This window comes from Gavia stellata, chromosome 12 (assembly GCF_030936135.1).
Source record: "Gavia stellata isolate bGavSte3 chromosome 12, bGavSte3.hap2, whole genome shotgun sequence".
NCBI lineage: Eukaryota > Metazoa > Chordata > Aves > Gaviiformes > Gaviidae > Gavia > Gavia stellata.
The window spans coordinates 16,866,048-16,884,556 of record NC_082605.1 but is presented as its reverse complement, the minus strand read 5'-3'; the positions used below and the strand labels follow the sequence as shown (position 1 = coordinate 16,884,556).

The following is an 18,509-nucleotide window of genomic DNA, read 5'->3' as shown; positions in this document are numbered from 1 at the left end:
GAGAGGTGGCCACGTTCTGGCCATTGCCATCCCATCCCCAAGGAGCCGATGTCCTGCTGTGCAGTCCCAGCAAACTAGGATTACTCCAGATGTAATGGCTTGAACAGATCTGGGCTGGGCTGGAGGGCTGGGCTGGGACTCGGAAGAGGACCTAGGTTTCTTCAGAGAAAGCAAACCTCACTATCAACCTGGAAGGGAGAGGTTAATTAGCCAAGAGAAGAGCAGAGGCAAGAGTGATCACAGATGCCCTAGGTGCAGATGTCCTCTGTCCTCGACTTCTGTTGTGACTATACAGGCTGTCGCTGCAGGAGACATACTGTTCTTTCTAAATTAAAAAGTTCTCTTAAATTTGGTTTCATGTTGCTCCCAAGTACTCCCTTTTTTCCCCAAAGAACCATCATGGCTTTTCCATACATCTGTCCCACATTTCCCTAAGAAGATAATTAATACCCTTGTCACTCAGACAGCCCAGCCACTTCGGCTTGTGCCAGACAGGACATTTTTGTTTAACCATTGCACGCCCAAGGTGGTAGCGTTGCTTGACCTGCTAGTAGAGCTGAACACCTCTCTGTCCCTGTTTTCGCAGCTGGGGCACCCAAGGAGACTTCACAACAACACACGCGCTTCCTGCAGTGAAGGTGAAGCTGTTCACGGAGAGCACAGGAGTGCTGGCTCTGGAGGACAAAGAGCTTGGGAGGGTAAGGAGATTTTGAGTTTAATAATGTTTCCTTCTGGCCCTGCTTTTCTAGAGAAATCTCTCCTCTACGGAAATATCTTTGGAGCACAACATGCTCTGCTTTTTTGCCAAGCTTCAGGAGGCGGGGAAAAAAGCAAGCTCTCCACTGCTGGAAAGGAGTGCATCTCGCATGCTGTCTTTGTTGTGAGTTTTTAATGGCAGCATTTCAGCTGGCTGTGCCTGCACTCAGCAAAGGCAGAGGATCTTGTGTGCGATATTGGCAGTCCGGAAAGCCTTAGAAGTTGCTTACGGAAATGGACATTCCTGAGGCAGAAAAGGGGATTATGCTGAAGCAAAAAGAGGGGATTTAAGTTTGGCAAGAGACTGTTAAGCTGCTCTCATATCTGCTGAGCAGCCGGTGCACAGTTTGAGCATTTGAAAGCACTGACTACAGTACTCACTGCAAAGGACTTGAAATCCTGGCTCCCCTGGGGGTTGCGGCTGAACTGGTGGCTTCAGTGGGGCTGGACGGGAGAGTGGAATGTGGGGGTTCATTTTCCCTATCAATGATGTTACTAGCAAAGAGCTCAAATTCTCAGGGTACTGGCCACAGACCCGACCTTCCCACCCCACCTCTGCCTCTCACCTGTGGTCCCTAAACCAGTGCCCTGGGACTGGAGGCCCTCCGTCGCTGCAGCCCACAGCTCCAGAATACCTGTGGACAGCAATTTTCTGTGGCTTTGGGACACTTCAGTTAGTCTCCATGGATTTTCTGCAGCTGTATAATTTGTGTTGGCCCCAGGCATAAGTGGCAGCAAACTCCTCTGCCGTGGCTTCCTCAGCTCTTCAGGAGTGTGAGATCAGCATGGTGAAGACCCCATGAAAATCAGTTGAGGGTAAGAGAGGCTGCACCCTACACACGGGCTTGGCACCTCCCGTGTCACGGCTCAGTGTGGCCTGAGCGGTCTCCAGGCACAGCCTGGGCTCTGTCTGCCCGGCTCTGCAGCTCACCTTGCTCTCCGCCCTGTTGGCCAAGAAAGCCATGGCCAAGAAAGCCACGGATCCTGTGGCAAGCCCAAGTGCGGTATTTCCAATTACGGATGTTCCTTGCTAGCTCCATGGCTGCTTGTGCCTTGACTCAGGACAGTCTGTGTCCGTACAACAAAGTTTTTCCTGATTAACGTGGTTTTGTGTTCATCCTATTCATACAAGTGCCAAATGTTCCTTCAGGTACTATTGAGCTGTTGATTTAATTTATATCTTCATGGTGGAGAGCGCTGCATGTGATTTTGTCTCATATAATTTATGTTCCTTTTAACTATTTGTGTTTCCACGTTCATGTAACATCCTTTGTTCTTGCATTTGAGAGAAAGAAAAGCAAAGCTACCCCTTTTTTTCTCCTCTCAGTCTTCTCTTCAAAGAGAGTCAGAGCCCCTTTGGACTTTCCTCATCCACACCTTGATCCTTCCTTTCTCCCTGTCCTCCTCCTTTTTTGACAAAGGGCATGACCCCACTAGCCTGCAGTACTTCAGCCGAAGACCTACAGCTGCTTTGCCGCACAGCATCATAATATTTTCAGGATTATTTTCAAAACCTTCTTCTTCAAACAGCCCGGCACTCCTGCCTTTATCCGCTGCAGCATGCTGAGCAGAGCTTTTCACCCGGCTGGCCGCGATGCCATTCAGGGCTTTTTCCCCTGAGTGGTTACACTCGGTGTAGACCCACTTGCTTTGTAAGTCTTGTTTCCACTGGCAGCCATGAGCGGTGCTGACTTTGCTGGTCTCGGGAAGCAATTAGCCGTGTATGTTGTTCTGAGAAAGACGTCAGGCCCCAAAGCAGCCCCTCTTGCCCTGAAATGCTGCTGAGCCAGCCCTGCCAATGCCCTTTTTGCCCAGCAGGAAGCCATCCCACGGCTCTGAGCTTCTGCGGGCCGCAGGACGTGGGCCAGCAGCGGTGAGCGCGGGGAGCCGGGCGGTGATTTCCCCTGGCCCGTGGCCACCAGCGCTTTCAGTCGGCCAAACTTCAAAGGGATGCTCGGTGTGCCCGGAGCGGCTGAGAGATGACGCGTGTCTGCTCAGGCTGCATCAGGATTTCCTTTTTATTGAAATAATGAAATCAGGAGCATGTTAAGACCCTGGTTTAGCTGTTCGAGTGGGCACGAGAGAGGAGGGAAGCAGGTTTCATACACAAAAACACCCATGCTTAGCCACCCTTTGAGAAGCAGCTTTGTGCTCTGCCGGGCATGTACAATGCCCACTTTCTATTGTGAGTGTTAAATTGGCAACCAGCCGGCACTCCTCATTTCACCACTTTTATCGAAGGGAGAGCTGGAAAATGCTCCCAAGCCCTAAACTCCTGGATGGGCAGCTGAAGGCATGGGAATACATCCTGGCCCTATTGAAGCCGGTGGCAAGGCTCCCACAGATTTCAGCCATGCCAAGACTTCATCTACTGAGAGCAAGGGGGGGAAGAGCCATGAATTACAACAACACTGAGCAAAGTTTATGCACCTTTTGATGAAAAAGAGTTAGAAATCAAAGTAGAGCATCCCAAACACCAAGAGTGGCTGCTGCCTCGCTGAGAGATGCGGTTTAGTGCACGGGTCCTTGGAGGCTGCTCAGAGTTTGGGTCCATCCATGTTTCTAACAACACCCTGCGTGGAGGACTCACTTCTCATCTTCAGGATTTGGTTAAGTGTGTTTTTTTTCCAAGACTGATGCAGTAGAGACTGGTGTTTCTCAGTTACCTCTGTAATCTAAGCTTCAGATTCCTGCCAGAGAAAGCATTAGTCTAATTCAATAAAAGAAGTGACAAATAATGTTGATGAATAACAGTGAAGTCGAGAATCTACTGATGTTAACCTCAGTCTTTGGAGGAGGCAATAAAATCATTTTTAAAATCATTCATCAGAGGGTAATAGTGTCAAGGATATTTTGGTGGAAAACAGCCCCTAGGTCATTGACTCAGCAGTAAAGTTGAAGAGCAGAGGAATACAAGATTATAGTGTGGGCTGGAGTTTGGCAGGAGCACGGACTAAGCGTGAGCAAGGAATGGGTGATGGCAGTATATCAAATAATGAGGGTGAATGCTGCCATTTGTAAAATAATTTCCTTGCGTACAGGTTAGTGAGTTTAAAGGAGATTCATCTCGCTACAGGACAGTGGAGACTTGAATGAATTTGTGCCAGGCAAAGTCAACTCTGAGAGTGAAAGCATCAGAAGAGGAATGGGCATAGGAGGGAGAGGGTTAAGCCACCTCAGAAGCTTATATGGAAACACTGGGAGAAGATGGTGGATGTGGTGTAGTTCTCGGAGAATGCTCTGCGGCTCCCTGTCTGAGGGAGCTGCTCTGCTTTGTAAGGGTAATGGGTGAGTGGGAAAAGCACAGCTATGATCAGGAAAGATTACTCACCTCTTGGAGCCTTTCAGTTTCTTTGATGAGCCAAGCGCTTCCATTGGTGTTCATCTGCACACCTCCACTGCAATCATTGGTGTTGCACTGATTTACCCCAGCTGGAGACCGCCCCATCGTTTCCTCGCTGCGTAAAATGGAAGCAGAGAGTCCTGCAGCCACTGGTGTCACAACGACACGGGATGCAGATTTTATCTGCTGTTGTAGCGCAGTCAGACACACCAGCCTATCTAAAACATTGCCCACTGCATCCAGTCTTAACAGTAAGCAAAAAATCAAGCCAGCTTCCTCACAACCTGATAGTAGCAATAGATGAACCATTTTAGGTAGAGCTTTCTGAGCCCTTGAAACAGCACATCTCACATGGGAAATGTCAGGAAGGCTGGAGGCTGACCAAACTGTATGAATCTGAAAGTGGGGGACTGCAGTGGGCAACCTCAGCAAAAACTTGTTGCTGGTTTGCTGATCACGGCAGTCCACCGTCACGTCTAGACCGATTTACCCGGACAGTTGCAAGTTTGTATACCATGGTCTTTCCTTAAACAATGGGAACTGATAATGCAGTTCTGTTCTGCACGACCCCATGAACAATGGCACGATAGATAGAGGAGCCACAGAATATGTGAACTAATCTCAAAATAATAAGCTGTACTTTAAAAAGCAATAAAAAGCCATCCTCACTGATACGAATAGAAATTTCCAGACTGACTCTTAGGGGAAAAGTCTGATGTGCTTTTGCTCCCCATTAAAGCCCATTTTGTAAACAATTTTTCCCTTTAACATTGCTGATTTTGATGCTTGCAGGTTGTTCTCCACCCTACTCCCAACAGCCCAAAGCAATCAGAGTGGCACAAAATGACTGTTTCCAAAAACTGCCCGGACCAAGACCTGAAGATCAAGCTTGCCGTGCGAATGGATAAGCCTCAAAACATGAAGCACTCCGGGTAAATGCTTGTCTCGATCTGAACTCAGTTTGTTTTGAATGTGCATTAGAAAATTTCTCTTTTTAAGATTCTGGAAGAGAAGCTCTTTTTTTCAAGTTCACAGGAGGTCAAAAGAAAGATAAGTATAAAAATGGCATTAGTTCAGTCATTTATAATGCACTTCCCATATTCTTAGCATAGCCTTTTTAATGCCTATCAATGAAACAGTTTAAATTTTAAAAAGTATTCCTCAGGAAATTGCTAGGTTATTTTTTTCCTGTAAGGAAATAATAGGTGAACTGCCTGACTCTTATGGAGAATGGTATAATTTCCTAAGTTATTCTGTGTTTCCCTGTATTGACTTCTCAGAACCAAAAGCACAGTGCACCTCCCGCTTGAAATAAACTCCAGTGTGATCCTCGTTATTTCTGCAGACATAAACAGCAGAATTAGATAGCAGTTGCCTGGAGTAGGACTAATGATCTGGAAGGTTAAAAGGGAAACCTCTCCCCTCCAGACATGCGTGTTAGAGGATCTGGGGCCAGGGGGATCCCTGACCACCACCCCTGGCTTCCACCTTCGTGCCGTGCAGTTAAGAATTAGATCATTCTTGGAAAGATCTAGCGAACGCCATTGGCAAAGCTTTCCTCTGTTTGCTCTTCAGAGCCAAGGATGTGATAAAAAATAGAAACTGTCCAGGAAAGTCACTGTTTTGATTAACTCTTTCTCCGGTATGTTTTTGGTGCTATAAAAGTGACTTTGTTTCGTTTTTGTTTTCATAGTGTTTTATTAGATTTAATCCATTATAAGATGGTTTGGATCACTCATCTTTTTTTTAATTCCTTTTCCTCCTCCTCCTGTCTTCTCTGCTAATGAGATCAGAGCCAATAGCCACATGAGAAGTTTAATTTTTCCACCATGATCACAGACACCAAAACCAAGAAAGGACAGTTCACCTGTCATACTTGTTTCCTTGACCGCAGCTGATAGCAACAGGGCTGAGCAGTCCTGGCTTTTCTCAGGCTTTCTTCAACTAACATTTGACTTACAAGATGCTGCTTAAAACTTTGTGGTTTATAATACTAGCTTGCTATCAGAACAGAGATTGTCTTTCTCTTGATGTTAGCAGCAACAGCAAAAAGGACAGTTATTTCCCTGTTCCTGAACTCGCCACGGACTCAGTGCCCACATTAGCATGACCTGGAGTTTTGTGGCTTAAACGTTCACCAAGAGTATGCTGGATCTCTTCTGGCATAAGGAACCACTAGCGTAACCAAAAAGGAATTGTTTTTCTATTTATTGAGCCAGAACTAAAGTAATTATAATGATACATAAAACATATTAATGCTAAATAATGTCCTGATGTTTATTATTAGTCTGGTGCTGCCACTATTTTTGCCAGTGTTTGTATTACAGTGTCACAGTGGCTGCTTCATCACAGACATTAAATGCTAATTTTGACATTAATTTTAAAAGTTACTTCTTCCTTTGTAGAAAACAATAAATTCACTCCTCCTTAGAAATTATTCAATTTGCTTGAATATCTGTAACCAAGTGATTTCTAGGAATTCATCTTAAGCTGTTCAGCGAAGTGACCTGGTTTAGTCAGTCCAGTGGATACTGGGATCCCAGGTACTGGTTTTGATGCAGTAAGTATCCCTCTCTTTGACAGCTCCCCTTAGCCAAATGGTTTTGTGAAGGCTGAAAGCAACATTTGGGGTTTCTCCCCCTTAATTCTTCCGTTGCAAATGTATTCTTCACCCATCCGACCATGTCGTAGCTATTTGCTGGCATTAAAGGGCTTCTAAATTCTGAACAAGTTGTGAAAGACAAAGAGGAAGAGAGAATTAATACTGTGTAACATTAAGACTCTGGGAGCTTTTTGTGTCACCTTCTTTACAGGTTATCTATTCAGGCTAGAAATAAACACATTCATGAATGCTGCTGAGCTTAAGAGTCTTGTAATTACTCCTGCTTGTGCATTAACTTCAGTTTCTAGGTGTAAAGAAAAGATATTGAAAAGCAAGGGAACAACATACAGGCACTTGTGTACTGAATTCACCTATTCTTTTCTCCTAGGTATTTATGGGCCATTGGTAAAAATGTTTGGAAGAGATGGAAAAAACGATTCTTTGTCCTGGTCCAGGTAACAGATTTAAGTAGAAGTGATCTTAAATCACAACATAAAATATTTAAGTCTTTCCTCTGGCCATTTTCAGCGCTGTGTAATTGATGCTGAGCTGTGGTTCTGTGTAGGGTGTCTATTAAGTTATGGATTTTTTTCTAAACGTATAGATTTTCTCAAGGATATCTCAGTTGCAGACCTCTAGCCATGAGTTTCCTGATGCACATGAATGCTTGGTGGAATGGAGAACCAATTTTAGTGAGGAATTAATGAGATGAGGAGGAAGCTCGGTTTGTCTTGGCTGGAGGTACTTGGGAGCACATGCTCCCTTTTGAGCCTCCAGGTAAAATTTGAAGTCCATTGAAATCTACAGAAGTTTCATCATTGGCTACGTCTGAGTCAGTATATCGTTCTTGATGTTTATCTTGCCTTCACATTCATTACTGCCTCTCATTGTCTACAGCTCTCATTGATCATTTTGCGATGTCTTTCTTCCTTTTTCCCTTTTTTCTTTTTTTCACTTTCTGCCCTCCCAGTTTCAGTAGACCTGGATATTTGCCCATGGTTAAGAATTTCAAGGAAAGAGGCAAAAGGTGTCCTCTGTGACCCAAAAGGATCTGGTCAGTACTTGTTGTGTTAGATCTTCCCTCACCTTCCCAAAGGGCAGCTGAAACCCCTGCACTGGCCACAGAAGTGGGGGGCCCCCGTAGGAGCAACTCCATCTTCACACCAACCTGATAAAGCCAGAGTCCTCTTGTGTCCATCTCTCTCCCCCTCCTCTCTGGGTTCCCCAGGGTATGTTGTCTCTAAGTATGAGAAATAAAAGCTTTGTGCAGGGTCCTGTGATGAAAGCAACACAGAGATGCTCTGATGAAATAACATGGGATCCAACTGAGATCTTATGCCAGCACAGGCACAAAGTGATCAAGTCAGAGGGTGAAATTCTGCTGCCGGTGAGGCAGATGGCAGGTCTGCCGCACAGGGGCCGCGATTTCACCCCGTGTAAGAACAGAGATGGTGTAAACCAGGTGCACCAGGCTCCACAGTTGGGATGGAGCATACTTGTGTGCTGGCTTTCCTGTGCCGGTAAGGGGAGGAGTCCTCACAGCCCGTCTTCCACCTTACACAGCTGGCTTCTCTGATCCTAAATCACCTGGTGTAAACTGGTTAGTTTGTTTTGAGTTAATTATTACTCCAAGTTCAACTGTCTCAGGAGGAAGCTTAATTGCACTCCCCATTTGTCCATCACTGCTGGCCTCCATAGCACTAAACTATGTGGCAGATAAGAAAATCCATCGTGTGGAAGTAAAAATGATTTATGATGTGCATTACCAATGTAAACAGGAGCCCACCTGGAGACACCAGTTGAGTACCTAGTCTAATAACCAAGTATGATCAGCAGCACAGTTTAAGTGCTTGTTTTGTACTCCAAATGGGGCCAAAATTGCCACAGATGTGAAGGGGTCAGTGTAGAGCAGCCACGGGAGATGCCTCTATCTGCCCAAGCAGTACATTTAGATTCAGGTAAAAGTGATGGGTTTAGGATCTGTGTAATCCATTCCTAGAGGCATCTGGTTTGCAAATGCACCCTCCACGCAGGGACTGGCTAGGTCCCTGGTGAGGTGGAGGTGCTTGGCACCTCTCAGGGGAACCCAGCATATTGCAGAGCTAGACTGCTGGAGGTAAATCCCAAACCATCTCCTGGGTAAGAAGCAGCAGAGGCCTTAATGAAGGAAAGGCTTTTTGGGAACATTATGCAGTGACCCTGTTCTTGGGCAGGGATTGAGGGATTGTTTTTCTCTGTATGTTTCCTTTATTATGTTCTGAAATGGAGTTAAAAGTGCTGTGGCAGTCTGCAATCACATGTAGAGCAACTAGTATTGTGTTTTCCTGAGAGACAATTCATTCCTATTAGACCAAGTTCTCAGTCCCTTTTACCCTGTGAACAGGGATTCTCCAAAGCAGAGAATCCTTTCTCCTAACATAGCTTCTCCCATAAATAAATCCATTGATACTCTTCTGTGCAAGGGTTTGCAGGTTTGGACATGGATTCCCATGTCTCTCTCAATTAGCCTTTCTTCTGGCCATTCTATGTGGCTGCAGTTACTTCTCTAGTTTTCAGTTGCTATATATTCTCAGCTTGCTGTGGAATTGAAGCTCTCAGAGTTATTCCATGTTTTCTCATGTTACTAGGTCTGTATTCGTCACTTGGCATATAAGAGCAGAATTTGGCCAGAAAAGCAATTCATTTGAATAAGATGAGCAGACTTTTGCCCCCAGAGAGTCTCTGTAGCCCACCTCAGAAATTCCAGCTGCCACTGCAGCTTCTCTGTTATGTTACCGTTTGCTCAACATTTGGTGCAATGTAAAGTGTTCTGCCGTACATCAAATATAAACAAGAAACACTCTCTATGCAGTCCCTCAGATGTAGTTTGAGCATATTGAACATGTCAGCAGGCAATAAAGATGGAATAAAAATACTTTGCTGTCCGTATGTTTGTCATTTGCTTTTCATGCAATGCAAAGGATGGGTGCTGATACGAACAGGGATTGGCAGCAAAGGTGTTGATGTCCAGGATTGCTCTGAACTCTGCTAAACCACAGACAGAGAATAATCCCGGCAGGAAGGTGAGCTGGCTCCATTACGTAAAGAATGGGCAAGGAGCAACCCTTGTTTCGGGAGCTTGTTCATCTGCACCAGGCTCCTGCTTGCACCAGAGCCGAGAGATGGAGTCCAAAGCGTAAAGTCCATTTGGGATATAGCGGTCTGGTCAGTCTGGGAAACTGCCAAGAGGGCAAGGCTGTAAGTTCAGATGAATAACTAAACATTTCCTTTCTGATCCCTTGTCTCTGTTCCTTACCTGTAGCATCTTCTATTGCAGCTCTGTCTCCTCTCCCGTCCCTTGCAGAGTAACGTCCTCCTCCAGGTCCTGTGCCCTCTCCTGCCCCTCTTTCCCCGTTTCAGGTGGACGCAGCTTCAGTTCCTTCAGTGCTATTGGGTGGTACCGCTCTGCCTTCTGGTACCAGCGGTTAAGAAATTCATGGTAATAAATACTCAAACTCTTCATAACCATCTAAACAAGGCACAAAGGTGCCAAACTGCATGGGCGGCACCAAGGAGGAAGGTGTTGATGGCAGTTTGTCTCTTCTGTGTCAGTGATGCCTCGCCAGTATGAACGGAGGCTTTCTGCGTGTGTGTAGAAAAAGGAGCGCTGCAGGGAGCATTTCCAGTGCTAGTTGGCTTCTGTAAGCCCTGGAGAGAAGGGGAAAGGAGCAATAACTGCCTTGTAATTTGGGTGTAATAATCCCTCGCACCTTCTGTGTCTGTGTAGCTGCGAGGGTTGTACAGGAGAGGAGATGATTTGTTTGGGTGTAGTAGGTGAGAGCGGTTCCTTTGTGCCGTTCCTAGAACCGGTCCTCACCTCTCCAGCGCATGCATTGCGGGGTGGACTTGGTTCAGCCCCTCGGGGAAGGTTTACAGCATGGTGCGGCTGGCAGAGCTGGTGCGTATGCTCCTCCAGCATGCACCCGTGCGTTAAGAGGGGATAGTTTTCTCTTCCGAATGAATCGCAGTCCTCCCTGCACGCTGCCCACCCTTCTCGTAGACACCCTTTGAGATGAGCAGCAGAAGAGCAGAATACTGATTAGATGTAAATTACATGGCAGAGACTCGTTACTTGCCTAATTTTAAATCCTGAGATATGCAGTGTGAAAGTGATGGCAGAATATGGCCCCAAGCTTGGATGGAAATGGTCCGCAGCATCACAAGTGAGGAAGATGCTTCGTAAAGGCAACAGTAACGCCAGTGGCAGTGGTAAGTGAAAGCAATGGAGCAATTTAGGGCAAAGTTCTCTATGACTGGTTAGGAAAGAAAATGTACATCCATCGCAGATGTTTAAGCGTTTCCTAAGTTGCTATATCAGCTGCCTGAGCACAACATACAAATTTCAGCCAGTTTGCCAATTAGACCCTTGATCGTGCAAAAGCTGGGATTTTTGATCGCTGACAGAGCTTGTATTAATTCTTTGCAAGGTCTGATGTGCTGTACTGGCAACAACACTATTGTTGGTTCTGGTGGGTTTGCTGCCTTTGCGATAGGAAACGTCTGATAACGATTCTTAAGGGCAAGTGAATTAATTACATGGAGATTTCAGACTGAATCTGTTCTTCTCTTGTCATAACCCCATTTCTGTGCTCTGGCAGCATATGGGAAGTAACACTCCATGGTACCTGGATGACATGTCTGCTGAGTAGCTTGAAGCAGTTTTTGGCTGATTGTGTCTGATGGTGTTTGCAGAATGTTGTTGGAACCAGATCAACTCTCTGCAGATTAAAACCAGTTGCAGTATCTACGCCTGGATCTATTGTTCTAGTGACAGACTCCCTGAACTCATTATTATTTAGACTAACAGTGACAGTTCTGCTTTTAGCAAAACTCAAATGACTTGGGATAAAATGAAATGAGGTAACTGTTCAGTAACTCCAAATAACCAACAGAATTTGAAAATAATTCAGCAAAATTGCAGTATACTACACCAGCAGTCCTAGCCTGTGGTCCTCAAGTCAAGGTAAATGACCCGTAGCTGGTCCCCATAATCATATTAAATCATGTTTTCAGTTAGACCCTTGCTGAGAACTGGGCATAGGTGGTGATTCTTGAGAAACCTTGAGTGTTGATGATAAATACAAGATGTTTGGGAACTGCTGGTTAGATAGATGCCACAGCTCGTTACACCTGGCTATGGTAGGTCCTGCACATCCTGTCCGTAGTGATGTGGGATGGCTTCCGATCACATAGCCCTGCTCGAGGAGAGCACACACACCCCTCCTGCTTGAAGGAAGAAGTTAGGACAACTCCTATGTGCAGTTGTTTAGGGCTGAGCAGACATGCTGAGATGTGAAAACAATAGTTTTCACATCTCAGCCCTAAACAACATTTGTTTCTTTAAGCTAGATCATTTCCTCTGCTCATTTGTGTCAGGAAAGGGCTTGGGAGGCAACATACAGCTGCAACCAGAGGACAAGAGACTCCCATCAAAGTGGAGAGCTGTATTACAGCTGGCAGTATCTTAGCACAGTTTCTCTCCCTTGGGACAAAATGCATGCTGTTAATCTAGGAAAGGTCCGTTTAAGAATTTAACCCAAGTGGGGCGGTGTTATGTCAACAGTGAGAGAGGGGGAGGCGGATGACTGAGCTCGGAGTGTGAGGCACGACAATTAACAGGTTTGAGCAGGATCCTGGGGAAAGCGGTGCTCGCTAGAGCAGGAGTCTCTGGTGGAAAAACAAGGACGAAGTCAGGACTGGTTAATACATATCTACTGTATTTATTAATCAGTCGGATTATATAGCTGGTGACAGAATGTGCTCGAGTGCCAAGAAAGTCAGATCTAATTTAGCAGCCTGGGAATAGTGAACTTTGGCATTTGTCTCCCGCTGTCTGCTTCCCCTTCCCTGAATTTCTTTGTCTTTTTCTCTTTTTCCCCACTTTCTTTTCCTTCTGTTCTTTTGTCTCAAATTATTTCTCAAAGTGTTTTGACTTTTTTGTAATGAGCCGACCAGGGCAGCCTTGGATTATTTCCCTTCTTTTAGTTTCGCTCAGTTCAGCTTCCTTAGATGCTCCTTTCCTGGCCCTCATCGAGTCCCTGGAAGAAATCCCAGCAGCTTTGAGACTTTGTCCCTCACTGGGCAGAATTTTCTCCTCTGTCTTCCTTCAGTTTCCTCTCTGTATCTGTGTTTTTTCCAATTACTCAAACCATTCATCTTGCCCATCCATCCCATCTGCTCGCTCGCTCTCATACTCAGCTGTGGTTCGGTGTGAACTCAGCAGGCTGTAAGATTAATTTCTGCTATTAACTGTTTCACTTGTCTGGCCACTTCTAAGCTTCTGCAGAAAGCAGACTCTGTAAAGCACAATATTTTAGAGGACTGATGAAAGGCAAGCTGCAATCTCCACTTGACCCTACAGTGCTGTTCAGCAGCGAAGCGTGATCATGACATACCGAGCTTTCTGGAATCTCGTTTTGTCGGGTTTTGCTTTACCACCGCTTGTAAATGGAAGGAGCCACGTTGCGCTGGTAGCCAGGGCATCAGCTTCTTTCTGACCCCAAGCAGTAAATGCTTTAGGCAGCAGCATAGGACAGACAGGCTGGTATGCCAGTCCTTGAAGTCGGTAGCTCGAGTTGTTTAGGTGCAGGCACTCTGCATGGCACCGTTGGCACCTTTTCCGGAGGCCATCGATAGCTGTCTCCTCCCTCCAGCCTGATCCTAGCCAGCCTCCTGCCAGCGGGCTCTTGGGCAGTCCTGAGCTTGGGCTTCAGACTTGAGCTGTGTGAGTAGAGAAGTAGGACGTGAACCCAGATGAGCCCTGGCACAGCGCACGCTGTAGACCCACCTGTAGGTTTCTCTTAGAGGTCTCTTCTAATAATGATGTAGGGCAGCTTCTTCCGAGGAAATCATGTGAATGCTAACAGCAGAGACCAGTTTGCCTTGCCTCTGTCCCAGGATAGCTCCAGCAGAGCCTACTGTCTACATCGGTCTTTTATAACTTTTAACATGAGAAGTATAAGCTCTGAAATGCCTGCGTGTGTTTCCATACATTACTGTTGTGTTGGTATGGTTGGCTTATTGATAGGGATGAAGAGTATTTTCTGGATCCAAAGATGAGAGGAATTATTTGTACATGAAGAAGAGCCTGAAATTCAGACCTCATGTTCAGGGTCAGAGAGGAGGAAACTGAAGTACTGAATAAATTTTACCTGTTCCTACAGAGTGTACACGAGAAGAAAAAAACATTAGTTGTATTAATGTTTTCAATCAACGTCAGCGTAGTTTAGCACTGACTCATTCCAGGAATGAAATTTATCACGCAGTCCCTGATGTTCAGGCTGTCTAACACAGAGAAACCAAATCCTCACTGCTCAGATGAAATCTCCAGGATCTTACTGTAAATAAAGCACATTCAAGAGTTTCTCCAGGAGATGGCAGCAATATACTGCAAGTATAACTGAATGAACACTGCAGGAGTCGTCTGAGTATTGTGCTGTGGGGCACTAGGTTATTTTTAGATTTCTTCGTGTTAATCTTTTTAATTTTTGTGTTGCCGGTACGATGGTATGCATTCAAAGTTCATAGCATAGAATATGCACTGGTGTGCTCCTGCTATTGGTCTGTTGCTTGTCAATCTTTCATCAGTGCGGGTAGTTTTAAGGAGGATGCAAGATGCTTAAAGCATCACTTTTAGTCTTACTCCCACAAATGTGTTAATGATAGGGTTTATTCTTAGGTGGCTTTTGGAGCTGTTCCTGGAGGAAGGCACGGTGCAGGCAGGGCTGCTGAGAGCAGGCTGGCAGCTAGCAGGAGCCCGTAGAGGGCAGCAATAAACCGAGCGCCGGCTGGGAGACGCTCCGCCAATAGACGGGTCCCCTGACTTAAATAAAAGATATTTTATTAGCGATGGGTGCCACCAAAAGAGGTGCTGCATGTGTATTTGTAGCTGAGCGATTTCGTCTGGAGTTTGGAGGCAAAATCCCCACCCCAGCCGCTCGCCCATCATTCAGGATCTCTCCCGACTTCCGAAAAATGACGAGCACGATCCATTGCCACCCACCAGAGTTTTAAAGTTTCCTCCAGAGGTCAAGAAAATGTCCAGACTAATAAAATTACGTCAGGCGTCCAGGATGTGACACAACCTTAACAAAGTCATTCGAAATCATTTGACAGTAAATTTCCCCGTGAGTTCCTAGCCTGGGGCACGGAGAATCCTCTCCTCCCTTCTCCTCCCTGGACAAGCTTCTCGCCGACCATCCAGATTGCAGCGTGCCGAGTACGCGCGGGGTCTTGATGCAGCCTGATGGCCTCCTAAAGGCGATTCGGGAGCCTGGCAGAGCCCCCGCAGCTGAGTCGGCTTCCGTCAAGAGCTTGACATTGAATGTATCGTGTCATGCAGATGGTACCTCAGAGGAGTGAGAGCTGCCATTTACAGCACTGATGACAACAACTGCCGAGATCAGTGGGATCTTAAGATTGCTTTAATATGACTGGCACCTAGCAATTTAGCTCACATTGTTTGTGACAGGGTGTCACTCTTGCATTTGTCTGGGGATGAATGATAGAGGGTTTTAAAGCGTGGAGCTTCCTCTTTTGGAGGAAATTAAACCGCTGTATGTACCGATGCGGAGAATTAGATGCCCGCCGCAGCAGGGTGTGTTAAGAGGCAAAAGCCTGGTAAAAAGTTTAGTCTGTCTCGTATGGGCGATGACCATCAGAATTACCCCACCACCCCCAGTCCCCGTAAATACGCCATCAGCATACGGCATTTGTAAGCGCTTTGGATTGCCTTGTCGTGATCACCCGGTGCCATCTTAGCTTTGTGATTTTCTTCAGGTTAGTCAATATACGTTTGCTATGTGCAGCTACCGGGAGAAAAAAGCTGAACCTCAAGAGCTGCTGCAGCTCGACGGATACACTGTGGACTACACTGACCCGCAGCCAGGTACGGGGGCTGACAGCTTGCTGCTGCGCCCGCAGGTGCTCGTGCTCGCCGCGCTGCGTACGGCTCCCGAACGGGAGTCCTCTCTCTCTCTCTCCCTGCCTGCAGCTGAACTGTGATCAGCATTATTATAAATATGTTTGTGTTTATACTGATCATTAGCTATGCATGACTTTACTATAAATAGATCTAAGGAATTGAGCTAGGAGTTGCACCAGAGGAGGGAAAGACTCATCTTCCAGATCTGGGGAGTGTAAGTGAATTAGACGCTTAAATCCCAGTGAAATTTGATTGTGAACTGAATGCTGAAATCAGGTAATGATCCTAACCTGTGCCTTCAGATTATATTCCCTAAATAAAAGGTTAGCAGCTATGCCTGTCTTTATTGTAGAAAATATTTATGGGACCAACCCAGCATTTTTGCCTGCCCCATTTTCTCTCTCATGGATGTGAGTGGAAGGGACAGGGGCAGAAAGCCCCCTGGTACCTGGAGGTACCTGTTGCGTACATGGTGCTGAGACCCTCCTTCAAGTGGAGGAGCACCACATTTCTTTTATTTCAGAGGGGCAACACGTTGAGCGTGGTGATCCTCACCATGCCCTGCATAACGTTATCCCCATTAGAGGAGATGAAGAAAGATACAATAGGTTTGTTGTCAAGACCTTGATGCCAGGTTAATTCTGATGTTAGGGAGATGGGAAGATGGGTGCCGAATCAGGGCAAAGACAGAAGTAAGCACATCACCCAAGCACCTTTTGTGCAGTGTGAGCGCTGGCGTACTCCCTCTAATGGGAAACCTCCCACCGCATCCCCTCAAAACCCATTTTTAATGGGGCTCCAGCAAGTGCAACCCGCACAGGACCTCCACAGACGGGGCTGTAGGTGAGAGAAGTAATTAATCCGAATGTGTTGGGGCATGTTTCAGTAATCACGGCGCAGGGTGCTACCTGGGGACCTGGCGGGCTCTCTCGCAGGTGAGTTTGGTGCAGGGGAGGGGACTGAGGTCAGCCAGGAGCCGGGGGCAGCGCGGGGCTGGCTGGGGACACCCGGGGCCGCGGTGGGGTGGGAAGCCTGGGGAGATCCCCTGGCTGGCCTGAAGGTCTGTGAAACTCCGCTGTCGCTTCCTCTCCTGCCAGGTTTGGAAGGCGGCAGAGCATTCTTCAACGCTGTGAAGGAAGGAGACACAGTGATTTTTGCAAGTGACGATGAGCAGGACCGTATCCTGTGGGTCCAAGCCATGTACCGAGCCACCGGCCAGTCTCACAAACCTGTGCCACCTACCCAAGTGCAAAAGCTAAATGCTAAAGGAGGAAATGTACCCCAGCTAGACGCCCCAATCTCGCAATTTTGTAAGTAAATACATTCTCCTAGAGAGCAGAAGTCTTTGGTGGAAAGATTTTCTGCACTGATGTGAATCAATATTCGCACACATGTTTCTGACTCCAAAATGAAATTTTTTTTCGTTATCATTAAGCTGCTTTTTACATCAGTGGATCCAGAAGCAGTTAACCTGTGTGTTTAACACAACCAAACCCAAGAAACAAAATTCCTTGGGCAACTTGTCAATGAGTATTTTAAAGTGCAATACTTGATAGAGGAGAGAGTGGGATCTGAGAGCCTGAGACCCAGCTTGCTTTCTGCAGACACGCGTTTTACCCGCACACAATAAACTGCACACCCAGATCAGAGCGATTCATTAGCACCATTAGCTGTCTATCAAACGCATCACGTGCTCAGAACTACAGGTGCAAATCTTGCGAGTATGAAATGCACACACAAAAAGAGGTCTCCTGTTGAATATTCAACTGTAGGAAAACATATGGTATTTTTAACAGGTTGCTTTGCAGGCCAGTTAGATGTGAATTTAAAGCAATCATCTTTTAAGTCGTAGCTATGCTGCATGCCCTGTGCAGTTATACCCAGTTTGCTTAATTTGAAATTTAGAGCAATTTCTTTTGTCTTGCAAATGTAATTTGATTACAAACCAGATGAATACCTCCTCGCTCATTTTTCTTGAAGGTCTCAATCACACATCTCGAGCCTCTTTGTTATGTAACATACAGCAGTTCTTGCTAGTTTCAGCAAAATTTAAGAATTAGTATCATTAAATATAAGTTAAATAAAGAAAAGTGGTGAATATTAGCAAATTGTTCTAAATAAACCAGATTTTAAAATTTAAAATAGTCTCTCTAAAGCCGTTACAATTTGGAGTATTTTGTTATAAGGAACTCGGAAAATCTGCCTCTTGCTTATCAATATCATTTGACCATCTTTTATATTGGTTTAACTTCTTCATGTCAGTATTTACAGAAAATAGCAATGCAAGAGACACAGCTGTACGATCAGTGTCACAGCAGAAAACCTCTGCTTGCTGCTTTTTTTTTTTTATCCTACACATGCCTGCGTATTTTGGACTCCCTTCTGCCTTGCATTGCTGCTGCTGTGAGTGAGAGGTAGCATGATGCTGACCTATAGTCAGTATTTTCATTTCAGTGACCCTCATCCTCTTCATCCCAGTCAGGTCACTGACTTTGGGGGTGCAAGGTGTAAAGGATTGGGGTCGGGAAGGAAGGACGCCTCTCAGAAAGCCAAAACAGGAGGTAGGAATTGGCCTCTTGTAAGTGGGACGTTTACTGGCTGTGATTAGCCTCTAGACCTGGCTGAGTTGTGCTGACCTGAGAGCACTCCCAGGGATTGTATGTCCCTCTGCCCAGAACATTTAGTCAAAGAGTTCTTGGAAATAGCAGGCACAGGTCCTTCTGCTGCTGCTTTTTTGCATGCTAAAAGCCTTCGAAGTGTAGCCAGGGAGAGCCGCAGAGGGATGCCGCTCGTGGCTCCCTCCCCTCAGAAGCGATGCTGAAAGATACTCGGCTGTGTGCTGTGTG

At 46.1% G+C, this 18,509-nt stretch overlaps 1 protein-coding gene across 16 annotated transcripts in view; it reads left to right on the top strand.

Annotated features, from left to right (window-relative positions):
• CADPS (calcium dependent secretion activator) overlaps positions 1-18,509 on the top strand; it is a 221,134-nt gene that overhangs the window by 106,481 nt on the left and 96,144 nt on the right. For 9 of the 16 annotated variants that reach the window (XM_059823543.1, XM_059823545.1, XM_059823536.1 and 6 more), the window contains exons 7-11: positions 587-698; positions 4,892-5,031; positions 7,090-7,156; positions 15,519-15,627; positions 16,761-16,965. In XM_059823543.1, the coding sequence (XP_059679526.1) occupies positions 587-698; positions 4,892-5,031; positions 7,090-7,156; positions 15,519-15,627; positions 16,761-16,965 (633 nt within the window). Of the gene's footprint in view, positions 1-586; positions 699-4,891; positions 5,032-7,089; positions 7,157-15,518; positions 15,628-16,760; positions 16,974-18,509 lie in introns of all 16 variants that reach the window. The other 7 variants (XM_059823547.1, XM_059823540.1, XM_059823541.1 and 4 more) reach the window with 1 other exon arrangement.